Source organism: Alosa pseudoharengus, unplaced genomic scaffold (genome assembly GCF_046254945.1).
Source record: "Alosa pseudoharengus isolate Yale_2024_CS ecotype anadromous, Long Island Sound unplaced genomic scaffold, YU_APseudo_1.1 YU_APseudo_1.1_scf_3, whole genome shotgun sequence".
Lineage (NCBI taxonomy): Eukaryota > Metazoa > Chordata > Actinopteri > Clupeiformes > Clupeidae > Alosa > Alosa pseudoharengus.
Window position 1 is genome coordinate 33,623,373 of NW_027468718.1, and position 21,165 is coordinate 33,644,537.

A 21,165-nucleotide genomic window follows, 5' to 3' on the forward strand; every position below is an offset into this window, starting at 1 on the left:
ACTTAGCTAATGTTTTCCAGCAGTTTTGCTAAAAAATTTAACTATGTTAACAATGATAACATGCCTATGTTAACCATGCTACGTAGCTACCGTTTTCTAGCAGTTTTGTTAAAAATGCTAACTATGCTAAAATACTAACTATGCTAACCATGCTACTTAGCTAATGTTTTCTAGTAGTTTTCTAAAAATGATAACTATGCTAACATGCTAACTACGATAATAATGTTAACAATGCTAACTAGCTACAGCGTGTCAACAATGGCTGAACAGTTAAAAAGTTCAGTAGTTTAAAGGGTTAAATTGTTTAACAGTGAATTATTGTAGTGGGGACTTTTATTTTGAAACAGTTTTGGGCAGAGGAAACAGTTGAATAGGATGTGTAGTCTTAATTGACCCAGATTGTATGCTTAAAGCCTGAGGCTGCAGGTGGCCTGAATACCTGGCATAGGATTCTAATTGCTTAATGGCCGTATTATGATGTCACAATCGGCAATGTTAAGTCTATGAGGATTTTTAAAAAGTTTTTCTTTAATAGTTTAAAAACTATAAAAGTTTCAAAGTTGAAACTACATAGCAACCTGGTCCGTTTGAAGACCTACGTTACAAAGTTTGAACGAAGTTTCTAAGTTAAACTGTTCAAGAGAAATTGCATACGGAAAAAGTGGTAAGCAGAATAATAATAACTAGAAATGCAATTCCAAGGAATTACCAGTGCATGAAAATGCTAAAGTTGTGATGTAAAATATCATGTATAGTAAAAACAGATAATACAGAGATGGTTACTACGGTGAGGATAGACATGGTGGTTACATAACTTAATAAAAGTTGATAGTTTAAAAGTAGACTGTTTAAAAGCTGAATGTAGATAGTTTAAACGTTGTTGATAGACAGTAGATAGTTTAAAAATTGTTGATAGACAGCTAGTTTAATAGATAGTTTAATGATAGTTTAAAAGTAGACCGTTTAAAAGTTGAAGGTAAATAGTTTAAAAGTTGTTGACAGACTGGAAGTTTAATGAATGTTGATATTCAAATAGTTTAATGGCTGTGTATAGGTAGATATTTGACGATAACTGAAAGTTGGAATGGCTCTAATATTTGCTAGCAGTTATGCTAAGATTTTTAACTATGCTAACCATGTTACTTAGCTAATGTTATATAGTAGTGCTAGCAATGCTAACATGCTAACCATGTAACTTAGCTAACGTTTTCTAGCAGTTTAATGAATGTTGATATTCAAATAGTTTAATGGCTGTGTATAGGTAGATATTTGACGATAACTGAAAGTTGGAATGGCTCTAATGTTTGCTAGCAGTTATGCTAAGATTTTTAACTATGCTAACAATGCTACTTAGCTAATGTTTTATAGCAGTGCTAGCAATGCTAACATGCTAACCATAATACTTAGCTAACGTTTTCTAGCAGTTTTGCTAAACATGCTAACTTAACTATGTTAACCATGCTACTTAGCTAACTTAACTAACGTTTTCTATCAGTTTTGCTAAACATGTTAACTATGTTAGCAATGTTAACATGCTAACTATGTTAACCATATGACTTAGCTAACCGAGCTTATCATTTTTAGTAGTTATGCTAACTATGCTAACTAGCATGCTAACATGCTAACTATGTTAACCATGTGACTTAGCTAACCTAGCTAATAATTGTTAGTAGTTATGTTAACTAGCATGCTAACATGCTAACTATGCTAACCATGTGAGTTAGCTAACCTAGCTAATCATTTTTAGTAGTAATGCTAACTATGCTAACTAGCATGCTAACAATGGTAACATACTAACTATGCTAACCATGTGACTTAGCTAACCTAGCTAATCATTTTTAGTTGTTATGTTAACTATGTTAACTAACATGCTAACTATGCTAACCATGTGACTTTTTGGCTAAAAATGTTAACAATGTTAGCGATGCTAACATGTTAACCATGCTAACTAGCTACAGTGGGTAGGAGTCATAGTTGATGACAAGTGTTGACATAGTTGATGACAAGTTAAAAGTTGTTGATAGACAGCTAGTTTAATAGATAGTTTAATAATAGTTTAAAAGTAGACTGTTTAAAAGTTGAATCTATATAGTTTAAACGTTTAAAAGTTTAAAAGTTGAATGTAGATAGTTTAAAAGTTGTTGATAGACAGCTAGTTTAATAGATAGATAGTTTAATGATAGTTTAAAAGTAGACTGTTTAAAAGTTGAATGCAAAAAGTTCAGTAGTTTAATGGGTTACATTGTTTAACAGTGGATTATTGTAGTGAGGAATTTTATTTTGAAACAGTTTTGGGCAGAGGAAACAGTTGAATAGGATGTGTAGTCTTAATTGACCCAGATTGTATGCTTAAAGCCTGAGGCTGCAGATGGCCTGAACACCTGCCATAGGATTCTAATTGCTTAATGGCCGTATTATGATGTAATATTCGGCAATGTTAAGTCTATGGGGATTTTTTAAAAGTTTTTCTTTAATAGTTTAAAAAGTATAAAAGTTTCAAAATTGAAAAATCATACCAACCCGATCTGTTTGAAGACCTACGTTACAAAGTTTGAATGAAGTTTCTAAGTTAAACTGTTCAAGAGAAATTGCGTACGGAAAAAGTGGTAAGCGGAATAATAATAAGAAGAAGTTGCCTAGGAAGAACAGTACAGTAAGTTGCCTAGGAAGAACAGTACAGGACATTTTCATGCACTGTAATAACAACATCAACATCACTGAAAATAATCAGAGATCAGTGATAAATAACAACGTCAACATCACTCTGAAAATAATCAGAGATCAGTGATAAATAACATCGTCAACATCACTCTGATAAATAACAACGTCAACATCACTCTGATAATAATCAGAGATCAGTGATAAAATCAGAGCAGTGTTGTTTGCACTCACCTGTTCCTGAGTTCGTGCTTCTCCGTCTCGTGCTGTTCTCTCATCTCCTCCATCTCTCTCTCCCTCACTCTCTCCATCCCTCTCTCCATCTGCTCCATCCCCAGTTCCCCTAGAGAAAGGGGGCCGTCTGAGGAGAGGGGGGGTGCGGAGGAGGAGCGGGGAGCCTGGAGGTCAGGGGTCAGGGAAGAGGTCATCAGAGGTCGAACCGAGGCACAGGAGATCAGCAGAGAGGAGGAGAGACGCGAGAACTCCGCCCTGAGCTCCCATAAGTCCCTGCGGCAGATGAGGTCATCAGAATTGGCTCCATGACTACACTTATTCAGGCAGTGGCAATTGTGTAAACCAAAACGAGGCTACAGGGTGTAATGTCTTTACTGTAAATCCTCAAATTATGGCCCGGGATTCTATTTATAGTTGGGCCTCGGATAATAGCTGGGTCATAGTCAATTCGAACAAATAAAGGCTGGCCCCCAAATACAATACAATTATTACCGTACAAGGGTAATAATTGCCTACCAATAGGGCTATCAGTCCACGAGCATTAGAAGACATTGTTTCAATTTAACTCAATGAAAGAAAATAGCTCTTCTTAATATTTTATATTGTTGGTTGGTTTAATAGGCCGCCGGCCTCAAAGTTGCAAGCCTACTGTTGCCAATGAAAAGTCTCCTAACACGTCGCTCTCAAGCTGCAGTCGCTTGCCGCCCCCTTCTGAGCTTGCCAGAGGCTGAAGCAGTTACTAGGCCTACTACATTTAAACACAATTGTTGCCGCGAGGCATTCCAGCCTACAGATTTAAGCCTAAATCATACATCATTAAAAAATAACTCAATTTAGGCTACTTGGCTACGCAATAAGATTTCCATTAAAGCACAGCGCACATTCAATGAAATGAAAGCGGCTACCTTGTCTCGCAATAAGGGGGTGGACACTCTTTTAACTACAGTACATGAAACTTAATAGTGAACCATCAAATACCCCCCAGATTTCAGTGTCTATCAGTCACAACATTTAGCAATATCAAAGAGTTCAAAAGTAAATTAAATCCCAAACCAAAACGAAAATCTTCTGCTTTTGATAGCCTGTAGCCGCTCCAAACGAAAAGCATGTCTCACAATAACTGGTTAAATTGGTGAGATAAATTGTACAGGAATAAATTGGTGGGCAGCCGTGGCCCACTGGTTAGCACTCTGGACTTGTTGCCGGTTCGAGCCCCGACCAGTGGGCCGCGGCTGAAGTGCCCTTGAGCAAAGCACCTAACCCCTCACTGCTCCCCGAGCGCCGCCGTTGTAGCAGGCAGCTCACTGCGCCGGGATTTAGAGTTCTCAACGGGCCTGAAAATTACAACCCGACCCGACCCGTGGCTTTTAAAGCCCGGACCCGATGTAACCCGACACATCAACATGAATTATCTGCCCGAACCCGGCCCGACTTAAAACATAAGCTTAGACTGTTAAACCCTGACTTTATTTAGGTGAAGATTCAACACATTAGCGTGAATCACTTAAAATGGTGATTTTCTGCTCTTCTGGCATATCGTGACGGAAGAACCATGCCAACTTTGGATGCGGTTATCTCAGCGATACTTTTTGCAATACCCTTGATATACATATCGTTGGAAAGCCTAGTTTATGGCCGTTCATATGAGCGCACTAACTTAATTTTGTAAATTTTACCACAGCGACTGGTTTCGCCTTGCAGGGTCACATATTTCATCAGCACCTTGCATTTTGAGCATTCCACATAACCTGTAGAATTTCCATCAGAATCCAGCACCACTCCAAACACTTTCCAGACCTCTGATTTTCCCACTCCTGTAGTAGCGATGGTGAATTCACCTGCGGCAAGTTTAGCCTACTTTTCAACAACTCCCTCTTCTTCTCTAGGCTAAAGGCGTGCACGCAGCGGCAGGTCTGCCCGTGCCCCTCTCCATGATGCACGTTGCACGCAGCAGCAGACTTTCTTTACGGTGAACAGCTGCGATGATTAATAGGCTAAATATTTTTTTTTTCACTGAGCAGAAAAGATTAAGCCCGAGGTCCGACCCGACCCGAGTCATTTGCTTATATTTTCGACCCGAACCCGGCCTGAACCTACGGGTCCCGTCGGGTTTGTCGGGCCGACCCGACCCGTTGAGAACTCTACCGGGATTAGTGTGTGCTTCACCTCACTATGTGTTCACTGTGTGCTGTTTGTGTTTCACTAATTCACCGATTGGGTTAAATGCAGAGACCAAATTTCCCTCACGGGATCAAAAAAGTATAATATATACTTATACTATATATATATATATAAAACATGTCAGAAAAAATATATCCTTAACTTGCTGTTATCTACGCTAATTTTGTTATTGTTAATGAAGGTGTGACTGGCAAGTTGTTATTTTATGAGTAGCCTTTAAGCCTATTTTATTTCTAAGAACAAAATTCTACAACAGAGGCCTAATAAGAAATAAAGACCTGCCTCGAATACAAGCCTGCCCCAAATAAAGACCTGTGCTTTGCGCAGCCTAAGTAAATAAAAGAACCCGGTCACAATTTGAGGATTTACGGTATTCATTTATTAACTTAATGCATTTTTGCCACCTACTGGTGAATGCATAGAACACAACGATCCTATGGTTCGTGTACCCTGTAGCCTCATTTTGGTTTACAATGACCACCGCCTGAATAAGGCGAATTGAAGGTGCAGTGGTAAACAAATGTCTACCTTGTAAGAGTATATGTATAAGTAAATGTGTGGGTTAGCATTTGTGTGTGGCTATGTTTACATGTGTGGGTGGCTATGTTTACATCTGTGGGTTAGCATTTGAGTATGTTTGGGTTAGCATTTGAGTGTGGCTATGTTTACATGTGTGGGTTAGCATTTATGTGTGGTTATGTTTATATGTATGGGTTAGCATTTTTGTGCAATGTAGCTAGTATATATGTCCCTGTATTTTTTGTATGGTGATAGTGGTCTTCTGTATATTGTGTTTGTGTGTGTTTGTGTGTGTGTCCAGTAACTGTCTTAACGGTGTTGCACTGGTATGTGTGTGTTTGTGTGTCCTCACTTGTCAGTAGCAGTCTTAACGGTGTTGCACTGGTACAGTGTGTGTGTGTGTGTGTGTGTGTGTCCTCACTTGTCAGTAGCAGTCTTAATGGTGTTGCACTGGTACAGTGTGTGTGTGTGTGTGTGTGTCCTCACTTGTCAGTAGCAGTCTTAATGGTGTTGCACTGCCGTCTAAGGGTCACCACTCGTCCCCACAGCGTCATCAGTCGAGTGTGTTCATGACTTATATGCCCTGTTAGAAGCTGTGCTCAAACACACACACACACACACACACACACACACACACACACACACACACAGGCTTGAGATTCTACACCTAGTCTTAATTTAAAACATTAATCTTAAATGATACTTCAATGATACAGAATACATCACAGAGTACTCAGACAATCAGGAAGTGATGTCATCTAAAGAGTCTACAGACTGTTTGTCATGGTGACACCATTAGTTCTACCTCTTTCTCTTGGAGCCAATCAGACTCCCGCTGTCTGGCCTCCTCCACTGCCCTGGACCAATCGCCTGTCAGCTTGCGGAGGTCCTCCCTGAGAGATTCATTGGCTTCTGCTGATTGGCTGAGCTCATTGCGGAGAAGGGCGTTGAGTTCTACTAGTCCCACACTCCTGAGGTGTGTGCGTGTATGTATGTGTGTGTGTGTGTGTGTGTGTGTGTGTGTGTGTGTGTGTGTGTGTGTGTGTGTGTGTGTGTGTGTGTGTGTGTGTGTGTGTGTGTGTGTGTGTGTGTGTGTGTGTGTGGTGGGGTTAAACAGAGAGAAGAGAGACCAATTTGGTTACAGGGATCTCTCATAAATAATGAGCCAGGAGAAACCAGAAGCTCCCCTTGTTAATTATAATCATAACGCTTACTGTATAATATCCATACAATTATTTACACGGTGTGTCATTAAGTCTTACAGATGGGTTACAATCACAGTAAACCAGCAACTGGCCACCCATGCCTGTTCCCAAGCCCCAAGCATGTTCAAGAAAGGTGACAAGAAGGTTAGTGAGTCAAATGACCTTTGACCCCATCCCACGCCCCAACCCTGTGGTTGCTGCTTACCTCTGCTGTTCCTCCTCCAGCCTGATGAGGGCACTCTCCAGGGAGTCGCTGTGCTCATCACGGATCCTCTTCTGCCATAAACAAACACATGACTTCAGCCAGTAGTGGTGTCTTAAAGAAGCACTATGCAACAATTTTAGCAAAAATGACCTTAATTATGCAGGTTGAGAGTCGTTCTGATGGTCTTACAACACTTTCTGGGTCGTTTGGTAGGTGCTTCGTCTCCCCCTATCGCTTCTCAGCGGAAAAAAACGAATATGCAACTTTCTGAACCCAATCCGAGTAAATCCAGATGTGACTCAGCAGAAGTATCCAATCGCGCCTCGAAAATTTAGTCAGATTGTAGTTTTGAAGAAGACTGCAAAACAGACGCCAACTTGGCTTTGTTGCTGTTGAAATTGTAAGTAGGCTACCCTTGGGTGAACTTCGTCTTTGTAATGTGGTTTGATAGTCTCTTGAACAATGTGTTTGCTCGACCGTTTTATTGTGAGCCTTGTATGTGTTTAGATTGGTTTCTTGATGGCTAGCTCGCTAGCTAGTGGGGGTTTAGCTTAGCAGTCACTTGCTACCGAAGCTGCAGGGGGAGCTGTGTAGTGAAAAATGCGAGCCCAAATCCGGCGAAAACCCAGAAACAGCGAAGGAATAACCAGACCTGCATAGGGCTTCTTTAAGGTGACTCTGTGCTTGTCAGCAAGGGCTTGTGAGTGTGTGTGTGTTTGTGTATTTGTATTATGAGACTGTGTGTGTGAGTTTATCTATCTGAATGTGCGTGTGTGTGAGAGAGAGAGAGATAGAGAGTAAGTATATCTGTGTGTGTGTGTATGCGTTACCTCTCTTAGCTTCATCTCCTTCCCCTCATCGTCTACTTGCTGTTCCAAGCGTTGGCAGCGTGAGCGATACTCCAGCACCTGCAAACACACACACACACACACACACACACACACACACACACACACACACACACACACACACACACACACACACTTAGTGCTGAATATGCTAATTCATCTTGTTATAAATAATGTTATATAATGTTATAAATAACATTTATAAAAGTGATCCTACCAAACCATGCTTTATGATCCAAAGAACAGTGTTTCTAACTGACTGTTTGAGGGTGATCGCGTGGTACCTTGTTCTGTAGGCTGTGAGGTTCTGGGAGAGTGTGTGACTGTTTGAGGGTGATCGTACGGTACCTTGTTCTGTAGGCTGTGAGGTTCTGGGAGAGTGTGTGTGACTGTTTGAGGGTGATCGCGTGGTACCTTGTTCTGTAGGCTGTGAGGTTCTGCGAGTGTGTGTGTGTGACTGTTTGAGGGTGATCGTACGGTACCTTGTTCTGGAGTTTGTGGATGAGCAGGGCCTGTCGGGTCTCTCTCTCTTTGCCTTCCCTCAGCTTCCTCCTCCACTCCCGATGCTCAGAGTCCCCATGCAGAGACGAGGAGAGGGGCGGGTCCAGAGACTGGGCCAGCTACACACACACACACACACACACACACACACACACACACACACACACACAATTGAATCCCCAAACACACACGCACACACACAATTGAATCCCCAAACACACACACACACACACACACACACAATTGAATCCCCAAACACACACGCACACACACAATTGAATCCCCGCACGCACACACGCACGCACCTTCTGTTGTCCGTCCGTCTGTGCAGCAAAAGTTGAACTATTCGACGCGAGTGACGGGAGCAACGTGACGCAACGGACCCACAATTCAGTTCGGCAACAAATGACGTAAGCCCATGTAAAGTGGACGGGATGCTCTTGGGAGCCGTAATTGCAGTGGCAATTGCAGTGGCTCATATTGCAATTGCAATAATTGTGCAGTCCTAATTGAAACCGTAAACACACAAACACTCACCCGCTCCGTAAGGGCCTGGGCACGTGACTCCAGCTCCAACCTATCAGCACGGCTTTCTGCAAGCTCCTCCTCCAGCCGAGAGAGCTCAGACCTTAACTCCGCCCGCTCATCCTGCCAGCCAATCAACAGGCTTGTGTCCATGCTGCCTGTTTCAGAGCATCATTGACCAAACAGGAAGTGGTAGGCTACCATGCCATCAGGGCGCTGTGATGTTTCTGTTTCATAATAATATGGAGTGAGTTATTCTGCTTGCCACTTGCAAAGGCCATACTGCACAGTTCATGTTTAGCAATATCTCCTGCTGACCCATACAGAAAAATAACATGTCCACATATATGCAGCATGAACATATTCCAGTATACATATGTTAAATAAATATACTATGTTAAATAAACATTTCCATGTATTTATCAATATATTTCAAAATATGAGTAAATATTCAATAACACATTGTGTCATATTCTTATATTTTCTGCATATAATTAAATATATTCAGCATGGACTTTCATGCAAGATATGCATTTTGGGTTCCACATATACTTATACATATACATTCTTGTACTATATATTACACATATTGTAGCCATCTATTCAAATATAAGCTGGATGCAGCTGCATGAATATATTTTTCCCCTTGATTTTTATGTGTGGGGAAATCCTCCCAGATTCACAAACTCTGAACCCATACGTCAGTAGTGTTTATAATTAAAACAGACCAAAACATTGTGAATACTGCATGTCAGTTAGATTAAAAACACACACACAATTTTAGTGAATGAATATGTAAATCGACCAGGAATTACTAATGATGTGTTTTGCTCTATGAGGATGGATCCTGGCCAATGCATGTTTGGTATCATCCTGACAAACTGTTTTCATGTTCATCGTTGTTCATTGCTTATCGATGTTGCTAAAGTTAACAGTATGAACTAGTTCCCAAGTTTAGTAACAATCGGACGTCGGCTGGAAATGTAACTGCATAGTTAAATTAGCTAAATTCAAATGAGCTTCTACTTAAGTTATACCAATATGATTCCTGTTCCTGACCAGCTGCATGGCAACGATAGTTCGTCAGCTAAGGTAGCCGGATAGCAACAAAGCTCATACATCAACATTTACAGTGTGAGTTGCAGCAGTTGCAAACCTTCAGAAATGGACACCTGTTGCTCATCTGCCTAGTTTTCCAGCGTAATAACGTTAACTAACGTTACTGTTGTTTTCTCTCTAGAAAACTCGCTAACAGATAGCCAGGTAGCTTTCTAACTTTACCTCTTCCAAGTTGCCTGTTTGTGAATATGAGCTGGTAACGTTGGCCTACTGCATCCCCTGCGACTGTTTCGGCTGGTAAAACTCTGGAGCTTAACCAACTAAGACGTGGTAGAATGTATTAGCTAAATGGGGAAAGTTTGTGCGTCTCACCAAATCTGAACCTCACACTCTCCAGCTCATTCGATTCCTTCTGGATTTGAAAATGTAAACTTCCCCTTTCACGTCCCCACTCGCGTAAAAGTAGAAATTCTGGAGGCACTTTATTATAGCGCCAACATATGGCTTGGAGTCGTTCTGAATTTAGCCAGTTGACCAGTAGAACTAAATGGACTGAGAATATGCCTGATCAGCAAAGCCAGACTTGTTTTAGCACAGAAGATAGAGAAACAACTTTGTTCTAAACAATTGACCACACATGTTTATTGCAAAAAACTTTTTTTTTTCAACTTTTGCATGACTAATTTAACTAATGTTTAACTTGTGTATATGTGTGTATATGTGTGTTTCTGTGTGTGTGTGTGTGTGTGTGTGTGTGTGGTCTTTCTCTCAACAGTGGACACTGGATTCCAACAGAGTAAGTGCCACTGTAGGCTTTCTGGGTTCTACGGACTTCACCTCAGGAACAGATGTGTTGGAAATCAAAGCCACTGTAGGCTTTCTCAGGAACAGATGTGTTGGAAATGAAAGCCACTGTAGGCTTTCTGGGTTCTATACGGACTTCACCTCAGGAACAGATGTGTTGGAAATCAAAGCCACTGTAGGCCTTCTGGGTTCTACGGACTTCACCTCAGGACAGATGTGTTGGAAATCAATGCCACTGTAGGCCTTCTGGGTTCTACGGACTTCACCTCAGGACAGATGTGTTGGAAATCAAAGCCACTGTATAGCTTCTGGGCTCTACGGACTTCACCTCAAGAACATGCTCAGATCATCCTACTTCCCAATATCCCAAAAGTCTTCCCAATATCAATCCTACTTTTAACCCGTAGGTCAGAATCAAAGACTGCTGGGGTGCAGCATCTTTGTGTAGGCTAATCCACTGATCTGAGGTCATTCTCTGTGTCTCTGGCAGGTAGCCTACTTCACACCCACAACTGGGACTTTGAACTGAACTCCAGTGGAGGATAAAAGTCTGTGAGAGAGAGTCTGTGTCGGGAGCGGCTGTGATCTGGTGTACGTCTCTGTTACTGTTTTGAAAACAGTACTGTTACAGTACTGTTTCCTGAATGTTATCCCAGAGCCCAGTGCACACTGCAGGATGGTGGCAAGTGGGTGTGATATCAGAGTCTTTTCAGAGGAAGGGGGACTACACCTCTATGAGTGGACGGTGCATATGTGCGGTCACGGTGTAAAGATGATGAATATAGAACACGTGCTCAACCATCTCCACTGTCCTCGCAGTGGAGAAACCCAAGAGGATCAGATTGCAACTGGACTGGGACAGAGGAGAGCTGTCATTCCATGGAAAATTACATGTTTTGTAACATCCATAACGCCAATAAAATGTGATGGTATGGTGTGAATGATTACATGAAATTTGAGCATTTGCTATTTTTGGCTGAAGAATGTAAATGAGAAAAAATGCACAAAAAATGAATGTTATCATTCACATCAAATGCCAGGGACGGATCATGGCTTGTGCCAAGTGTGCACGTGCACAGGGGCCCTTAGCCAATGGGGGCCCTCGGATTTAAAAAAAAAAATTGCCATGAATTTAGGCTAGATTATGCCCGGTGCTTCTGTCTAATAATAATTAATTTGCGGCACAACTGAATGGTGTTATGGAACCGCGGACCGAAAGAAAAATAAACTAAATGTTTTCCTGATCAATAAATACTTCTTAATTCATAAAATAAGAGGCATAACATTAGGTGGAAGTGGTAGGCTATGAGTGCTCATTCAATGTATATGCGTGTTTGCGAAAGTGAAACTGATCCACTCGTGGGGGTAGGTAAATGAAGTGGATTCCGGCAATGTTCATGAAAACAGCATAGCGATTGGATAGCCTAATAAATCGCGACTTGTTGTAGGCCTAACAGTAGCTTATATCGTAGCAAATAGCCTATGGCGATGCCGATGACAGATAGGCCTACACTTATTTCACTCGTCTCGCTGGAGTGAGCGCATAATGTGGGCTGTTGCGCAAAGAAATTAATTAGGGAGATGATCTGCATCTCCATTTACCAAACGCTATAGTTTTGCTAACATCTCCACTGTTAACGTGAAATATGTTTCCATGCAAGGTAGTGTCAAGCAGCAGTGAAGTGAAAACCTTATCATGCAGGTAGCCATGTTCACGTCACCTGAGTCAGACAGAAAACGGGCCCTGCTTGCTCTGTTAAAGTTTGTATTTAAAAGGGTATATTTAACAGCCAGAATTTCGAATTTTTCCCGGTGGAGACACCCCCGAACCCCCCGTAATATGATCAGCACCACCTCTCACAAAATACTATCAACGTCCCTGCTACCGGTCCGTCAGAAATATGACAACTGTTGTCCGGTCCGTGAAAAATTTAGCTGTAGACTGTTTGGCCAGCAAAGGGAGATAACAGCCTAATAATAAAAACAGCTGCTGGAATTCATTTCTGTGTGGGCCTGAGTTATACAGTTTTTCTCAGTCGCTTTGGTGCTATTCTCACATCACTATTAACATTTGCACAGCAGTTAGTGCATTTCTCAAAACAATTAGTGCAAACTGCAAAACCTAGTGGATGACCTGCAAAAGCACGTCACTTGCTCAAAATGGATAGTCCATTCCTCAAAAGCACGTATTCATGTCAATGAAACTGTCAGTGTCATCAAAATGAGAAGTCTTGACACCATCATTTATGAACAAGATAGTCAAATGGGAACGACTATTCAGTATCCATAGTTCATTTTGACTGACATGACATAAGCAAATGATAATGTTAAAAAACAGCAGAGAATTGTATGAAAGCAACTGATACATGTCAAAAAGCATTTGCAATTTGTTCAAAGGAAGGAGAAATTGCTACTATGATGTGCAAAAATGACTAAATGTTGTGGAGGTTGAACTAATAGTTATGAGAATTTTCATTCTGATCTGAAAAAAGCACCAAAGCGACTGAGAAAAACTGTAATCTGTCCCTGACAAATTCCAAAGTCAATTTTCTGTGGAATTGCCCTACAGTGGCCCAGTTAGAGCTGGTATTGTCTGAAGGGCTGGCATATGGAGAGACATGGAGACAGAGGGTGTCCTGTCCCAAGATGATATTTCTTTCTTCACCATGGGACAGAGGTACACTCAGGCCAATCCAAACTTTTCTCATCTGTTGTTCCTCGTTGGTGGAACACACTGCCAGCTCCTACAAGGGCAGGGACATCCCTCTCCATTTTCAAAAAACTCCTGAAGACCCAGCTCTTTAGAGAACATCTCCTCTCATAGCACCACTTACAACAAGTCTTGCTGATCCTAGCACTCACTAGCCGTCTTGAACTGATACGTAACTGTTAAAAACAGCACTCACTGATGCACTTATTCTTACTGTACTCTACTGTTTTTTTTTAATTGTCCTAAAATTGTTGAGAATTGCTTTAAAACTTAAACTGTTTACCATGTTGTTAGTCGCTTTGGCTAAAAATGCATAAGCCAAATGTAATGTAAAGGTAGCATGGTGGTTTTAAGGAGCTAGCAGTAGCCAGAAAAGTTGTGAGTTCAATTCCAGGCTTCCATCATTGTGCCCCTTGAGCAAGGCACTTAACCCCGAGTTGCTCTGGGGAGAATGGTCCTTGTAATATATTTGACATGTAAGTCGTTCTGGATAAAAGAAAGAAAGAAAGAAAGAAAGAAAGAAAGTAAGTAAGTAAGTGTGTGTGTATGTATGTGTATATGTGTGTATGTGTAGATAGATAGATAGATAGATAGATAGATAGATAGATAGATAGATAGGATAGATAGATAGATACTTTATTGATCCTCAAGGGGAAATTCAAAGGTCTCAGTAGCATACAGACATCACACACAACATGCGCAACATGAGACAGTAGAAGATAAGAAAAATAACAAAACTAATAAATACTAAATAATATACTATATAAATTAAATAAAAAAATCCACAGTGTGCTTGAGGGTGATCAAGCATAAGACACTTGCAGTGACAGGGCCGGGACTGGCCTGTAGTTTTGTGTGCATGGTAAGGTGCTCAAGAGAGTGAGTGTCATGGTGAAGGTGCAGAAAGTAGTCCAACAGTAGTCCTGTAGGTATAAATGTTAGGCTGCTGTCTAAACCAGGGCTGGCATACAGAGAGACATGTAGACAGAGGGTGTCCTAAGACATATTTCTATTGGCAAGACAATATTGTCAAATGCAGTGCAGTCAATCACACAGTTTGTATTAATCAAGAAGAATATGAGTCTAGTTGTGTTTACTTTATTGTTATCAGGCTGCCAGACTGCGTAGTGATCTGCATTTATCCCAATCCGTGAATTAGTGAAACACACTCAGCACACAGTGAGGTGAAGCACACACTAATCCCGGCGCAGTGAGCTGCCTGCTACAACAGCGGCGCTCGGGGAGCAGTGAGGAGTTAGGTGCCTTGCTCAAGGGCACTTCAGCCGTTCCTACTGGTCGGGGTTCGAACCGGCAACCCTCCGGTTACAAGTCCGAAGCGCTAACCAGTAGGTCACGGCTGCCCACAATGTGTCCATTGCAGCAATCCCTGTGGGCGAAATTTCACAAAATGTCTTCCTTATCTTTCACGAAGGACTAAGCATACCAAGTATCATGTGCACGGTGGCCTGATCATGGACAAAAAAATGTGTGGGGAAAAAACAGAAAAAAAAGAGACAAACCACTCTGCATAATATTTCTACCAAATAACATGGTAACAAGTCCACTTCTCAGAAGTATCCATCCCTTATCTATGTTGCCATACTCCTCACATATTTCCCCAACTGTCAGCCTTGAGTGTTCCGAGACAGACAGCAAGTCTAACAAAATCAACTTAGCAGAGCACTCAAGAGACATTCACCCTAAGATGTCATTGAGTAACCTGTGTGATCCCTTCCTACAGGACAGCGACACGGCTTCAGTCGGACCCGAGGTGCTCTGCAGTCTGCACAGTGTGGAACTCAAGCTCTTCTGTCTGGAGGATAAACAGCCTGTTTGTTATGTGTGCAGAGACTCCATAAAACACATAGGCCACAACATACGCCCAATGGACGAAACAGCACGTGACCATAAGGTGAGCACTTATCCCGAATGGTCATGGGGATTTAGGGATTTAGAAAAGCTACTACCTGATTGATTGAGAAGATCAATATTCAATGAATCAGGGATAAAGGAATGTTGACATCTTTTTCACTGTTCCCAGGAGGAGCTCAAGGTCAAACTGCAGCCCTTACAGGAGAAACTGAAGATGTTTGAGGAGGCTAAAGTTGCTTATGATCAAACAGCGAAACATATCAAGGTGAGATTAGTTCAACATGTCACATACCACTTAATGTTGCAGTTGTCAAATCAGATGTCTTCTTCATGTCTATCTGACTTCTCAGAATCATGTTAAACACTTTTTGGTGCTCATTCAGGAATGTCTTTGTATGTAAGAAGTATTTTTTATCATCTATTGGAAGTTAGGTTGATGGTGTGTGATAATGTGATGAACAGATTAAGATACCCACAAGTAACAACAATATAGTTTATGATTCCAGACTGGAAACCATTGAAAGCAGCTTTTATAGCATGCTATTTTGCCAAATGTGCTATATAAAAAAACTAAATGTATAAAAAGCATTTTAATTTATACTGTAGATTTGATGTGTTGTAAAAGAAATGGTTGTACTGTATCTGTGAAGAAATCTGTACTGTGAAGAACTTCTTAATGTGCTAACAAAAATAAATCTACAAAGAAATATATATGTAGTGTACAGAATGAATGTGTGCATATGTATGAAATTAATATAATCTTTATGGCCTACGTTTCTGGTTGGATTGAATTCTGTTTTATTAGGCTACTTGTAAATTGTGTTTGATAAAAACATCTGCTTAATGAATAAACTTAAATTGCTTTTATCTAGACTCAGGCACAAAACACAGAGAAGCAGATCAAGGAGGAGTTTGAGAGGCTTCATCGGTTCCTGCGAATGGAAGAGGCAGCCAGGATATTTGCACTGAGGGAGGAAGAGGAGCAGAAGAGTCTGAAGATGAAGGAGAAAATTGGGAAGATGAGAAAAAAGATCTCATCTCTTTCAGACTCAATCAGAGCATTAGAAAAGGAGATGGGAGCTGATGACATCACATTCCTGCAGGTAGGAACTGTTCATAATGACGTGTTAGATTTTAAACTCTGATAGCTTTCTTATTGATACAATTTCTGTTATATTTTTCTGACCTGCTTATACCAAGTCATTCTTTATTAATCGTCATAGAATCAGCTATAATCGACAGCACAAAAATAAATAATACTTCTAATTGCTATCAAATAACATGGTAACATATCAGCTTCTGGAAGTATCCAGCACAATAATAAATAATACTTCTAATTGCTATCAAATAACATGGTAACATATCAGCTTCTGGAAGTATCCAGCACAATAATAAATAATACTTCTAATTGCTATCAAATAACATGGTAAAATATCAGCTTCTGGAAGTATCCATCCCTTATCTGTGTTGCCCTGCTCCTCACATTATCTCCAAACTGTCAGCCTAGAGTGCACAGAGATGGACAGCAAGTTAAGGTAACTGAGCAGAGACTGCATGTCCGAACAAGGAGTACAAATGTCAACAGCGTTATGCACAAAGAAGCCAGTCATTAGAGGAAGTGATGTAACTTCCTAAAAATGTTTTAGTGTTCACTTTGTGTTCTATGAATATTGGTTTTGTGTGTTTGTGTGTGTGTGTGAAATGTTCAGTCAGTAAGCAAATAATACATTGTATTATGTATTATGTATCATTGTATTATGAGGAAGATCAGATGTTATAAGAAAAATGAAGGAACACAGACATATCTGCATAAATCATGATTTACAGAATGGATATAACTATATAACAACAATGTTTAAACGATAACGTGTATCCCCTCATTTGTTATTTTCACAGAGTTATAAGAGCACAGTGGAAAGGTGAGTGATCTGCCTCCTGTCTCTCTCTTCTCTGTGGTTCTGAACCCAAACCCACAGCAGCATAGCCTGGCGGGCCATCCTATATCATTGAAATGTATAGTCTGGAATCGAATCATTCACCTGCTTAATCCAAGGGGCGGGCAGAGAATTGTCTTTCAAACTGCCTAGGCATGCAATAGGCCAGCGCTACGACCATATCCGTATCCGGTCAGCAAAACGGCAAATACATCCTTCTTCGAAAGGAATGACTTAAGTGCATTGTGTTGCTCTACTTTCAAAGAAAAGCACAAGTCCAGCTCCTCCAAAGTTGACGCCAACGCCGATTCAAACAACCGATCTTCGTTCGCCATAGCCACCTTCCTTGTTGTTCACCGTCGCAGGATGTCGTTATCCTGTTAAGCCCGCCTTAAGACTCTAACGAAATAGAGCGCTGTGATTGGAGAACATCCACGGTGTTAAGCCAATAGAAATTCCTATGGTTCGATACTAGTCGTACAGGCTGAGCAAATTAATTTGCCGCCGCTAGGGTGCGTCTAGATTCCTAGGCTAACAGCAGCACTGACTTCTGAATGTTATTCCAGAGCCCAGTGCACACTGCAGGATCCAGAGAGGGTTTCAGGAGCTCTGATCAATGTGGCAAAGCACCTGGGCAACCTGAAGTTCAGAGTCTGGGAGAAGATGCAGAAAATTATTCAATATAGTGAGTACAGTCTAGTGTGCACACATACTGTATCTGCACACACACTCACTCTCATATTTGCACAGAAACAAAAAGGTGGAGGGGGGGAATAAAAATAAATAAATGCTTTAATTGCGTGGTGCACTTTTTTGCTGGGACAGTTATGCATTCATGGCCTTCTTTCAGCTTCTTTCCACCTCTGGCTCTTTGAGGGACTGGAGGCGCTTTCCAGAGGGCAGATGTTTAAAAAGATTGTGGTTAGGGTGGTGACAGTCCTTTAAGATCTCTCATAGCTGTAAAAATTGTGGTTAGGGTGGTGACAGTCCTTTAAGATCTCTCATAGCTGTAAAATATAGTGACAGTCCTTTAAGATCTCTCATAGCTGTAAAATATAGGAGGGGTCAGAGGTCGTAACCTCCCCATAATAAAAACCTGCTAACGCCACTGTATCCACTGTCCAGGCTTCCGATCTATCATGTGTGTGTTCTTTCTCTCTGCAGCTCCTGTGACTCTGGATCCCAACACTGCACACCCACACCTCTTCCTCTCTGAGGATCTGACCGGTGTGAGGTGTGTTGATGAGAGACAGCCGCTTCCTGATAACCCCGAGAGATTTGAGAAGTATACCAGTGTCCTGGGCTCTGAGGGCTTTAACTCAGGGACTCACTGCTGGGATGTGGAGGTCGGGGACAATGAAGACTGGGTCCTGGGTGTGATGGCAGAGTATGGTCAGAGGAAGGGAGAGCATTACTCTCAAAGCAGACTGTGGTATGTTAAGTACACAGATGTTAGATGCATAGCATGTGCTCCACCACAGCCCTACACTCTCCTCACAGTGAAGCTGAAACTCCAGAGGATCAGAGTGCAGCTGGACTGGGACAGAGGAGAGCTGTCATTCTCTGACCCTGATAATAATGCACACCTACACACTTTCAAACACACTTTCACTGAGAGAGTGTTTCCATACTTTGCCACAGTACCTCAACTGAGGATCTTATCAATGAAGGCATCAGCAACGGTAGAGAAGCTCAAAGGTTAAAAAAGTTAAAGGAGAATTCTGGTAATTTTTCACATAGATCTCTGTTTCTCGAGGTCACCAAGTACTGTCGGGTGGGGGTGGGGGGACGACGACATTGGCTACCTAGTTCGAGTTGCTGCAGCTAACAGCTAGAGCAAACAGCTACAAGGCAGCTACAGTGCTACAATCTCGGGCCATCTTTAAAAACAGAGATGTGAAAAATTTGCATACTACTCCTTTAAGGCCAGAATTGATGAGCGTTTGGGATATATGAGCAGTAGGCCTACTGTATGTTCACGCTCTCACACACATCACCTGATAATGGCTAAACAAGGACATATACTGGTTATATATCACACAATAATATAGAAGAAAATAATAATAACAAATAATACATTTTGAGGTTGACGCAGCAAGTTGTTGCGGTAGTATATACTGTATATAGGCTTTGCTAACAAATGCTTATAGGCTAACAAGTGCTTAGGTTGATTTCACTCATGCACATGCACATTATGGCGCCTACAGCAGTTAATAATATCACACAACAACAGAAAATCACATTTGTTTATTTTAATGTACACTGTTATGCTTTGTGGGTAATAAACTAATATATCTTACTAGCCTGTATCAGCTTAATTTAATCTCTCTCTAATATGTACAAGTGGCTCTGAAAGACTTGTAAAAAATGCATATATAGCTTTTTTTACAAATCTCATATCAGTCACACTGACGTTGAGTTTGGTTGTGTTGATTTTACTTATTTTTTTATTTAGTATTAAAAACATTGTTGTGTAATTGATAGAAATGACCTAGAACTGACAATAAAAACAACATGATTTCGCACATTTGTGAGAGTGGACTTAACTGTTTTAACATCTGAACTCATATCCTGATTGTATTTGTCCCTGTATTCTTGGTCCTTGCAAGCGATGACCTGAGATGTACAGGTATATAGTATAAGTATACTCTTTTGATCCCGTGAGGGAAATTTGGTCTCTGCATTTATCCCAATCTGTGAATTAGTGAAACACACTCAGCACACAGTGAACACACAGTGAGGTGAAGCACACACTAATCCCGACGCAGTGAGCTGCCTGCTACAGCGGCGCTTGGGGAGCAGTGAGGGGTTAGGTGCCTTGCTCAAGGGCACTTCAGCCGTTCCTACTGGTCGGGGTTCGAATCCGGTTACAAGTCCGAAGTGCTAACCAGTAGGCCAAGGCTGCCCCCTAATGTTTGAATGTAATCCCATGGTCACCACCAGAGATATTAGTTTATCATGACAAAAATCAAGATTGGTATTAAATGGATATTCTATAGTATTGTTATCACACCTTATGTATGTGCATGACATGAGACACACAAACATTATTTCTGAAATATATGGAATATATATGTCTTGGATTATATCTGGAAATTCATTCATTCATTCAAAAAAGTTATAGATGCAGCATATTCTGTCCATGGAAATTTTCAATTCAGTATTACAACGTAACGTAACAAATTTAGTAACATTCAAGGTGGGTCGAGTGTGTATAAAGGGTTAAGTGACAACACTTCCACTGCAGTTCCAGGGGCATTAGGGAGCAACAGCCCTGTCCAATCAAAAACAGGACCCTTTCCTCTGAGTTTCCTCACTTGAATGAGGAAGTGAACTTGAGAGTCATGTTGTTGTTCTCAGTTCTTCAAATTGACAGCTCATATTTTTTTATGGCGAAAAGTATTGTAGCAGGTTTTGTCTAAATAGTAGTTAAGAAGACTACAATCACATTTTGGACGCTTAATTTCTGTGAGGTTTCTCACAGGTTTTCAGACAAATTCAAGCATAAGCTGAAACTCTGTATGCGTAAGTATAGTACAACTGTGGAGGAGAAAAAAACATGTGTGTGTGTGTGTGTGTGTGTGTGTGTGTGTGTGTGTGTGTGTTTCCCAAATCCTCCCACCTGGACAGGGACAAAATATTGGCCCAGACATTTTTGACTCAAATAGCCTACCACAATTGGTCAGGCACACTTACCAATACCCTGGCAGTACCATTGATTATTGAACTAAGTGCTGAGGAGGACTGCAAGTGGACATGTGTAGGCCCACTCACTCGCTCTCTCTCTGGCTCATTGGTAACTAGAGGTGGCTGTGGAGTACATAATCTCCATATTCAAGTACAAGCTATTGCCAAAGAGGAGGCTCTGCTAGACACATTTCAAAGTATAATTAGCCCATTTCACAAGATG

At 41.1% G+C, this 21,165-nt stretch overlaps 2 protein-coding genes across 2 annotated transcripts in view; one reads left to right on the plus strand and one right to left on the minus strand.

The window, feature by feature from the left end:
- The window catches only part of LOC143100672 (uncharacterized), a 33,858-nt gene extending 23,567 nt beyond the window's left edge, over positions 1 to 10,291 (minus strand). Inside the window, exons 1-8 of the mRNA XM_076264068.1 lie at positions 10,158 to 10,291; positions 8,889 to 9,103; positions 8,333 to 8,470; positions 7,833 to 7,910; positions 7,003 to 7,073; positions 6,398 to 6,563; positions 6,079 to 6,185; positions 2,893 to 3,165 (exon numbers count right to left, since the gene is read on the minus strand). Coding sequence (XP_076120183.1) covers positions 2,893 to 3,165; positions 6,079 to 6,185; positions 6,398 to 6,563; positions 7,003 to 7,073; positions 7,833 to 7,910; positions 8,333 to 8,470; positions 8,889 to 9,029 — 974 coding nt within the window. The 5' untranslated portion in view covers positions 9,030 to 9,103; positions 10,158 to 10,291. The remainder of the gene's footprint in view (positions 1 to 2,892; positions 3,166 to 6,078; positions 6,186 to 6,397; positions 6,564 to 7,002; positions 7,074 to 7,832; positions 7,911 to 8,332; positions 8,471 to 8,888; positions 9,104 to 10,157) is intronic.
- The window catches only part of LOC143099926 (E3 ubiquitin-protein ligase TRIM35-like), a 491,084-nt gene extending 472,126 nt beyond the window's left edge, over positions 1 to 18,958 (plus strand). The window contains exons 2-6 of the mRNA XM_076262836.1: positions 15,491 to 15,586; positions 16,194 to 16,424; positions 17,218 to 17,240; positions 17,822 to 17,940; positions 18,420 to 18,958. Coding sequence (XP_076118951.1) covers positions 15,491 to 15,586; positions 16,194 to 16,424; positions 17,218 to 17,240; positions 17,822 to 17,940; positions 18,420 to 18,958 — 1,008 coding nt within the window. The remainder of the gene's footprint in view (positions 1 to 15,490; positions 15,587 to 16,193; positions 16,425 to 17,217; positions 17,241 to 17,821; positions 17,941 to 18,419) is intronic.
- Positions 18,959 to 21,165: the final 2,207 nt, after the last annotated feature.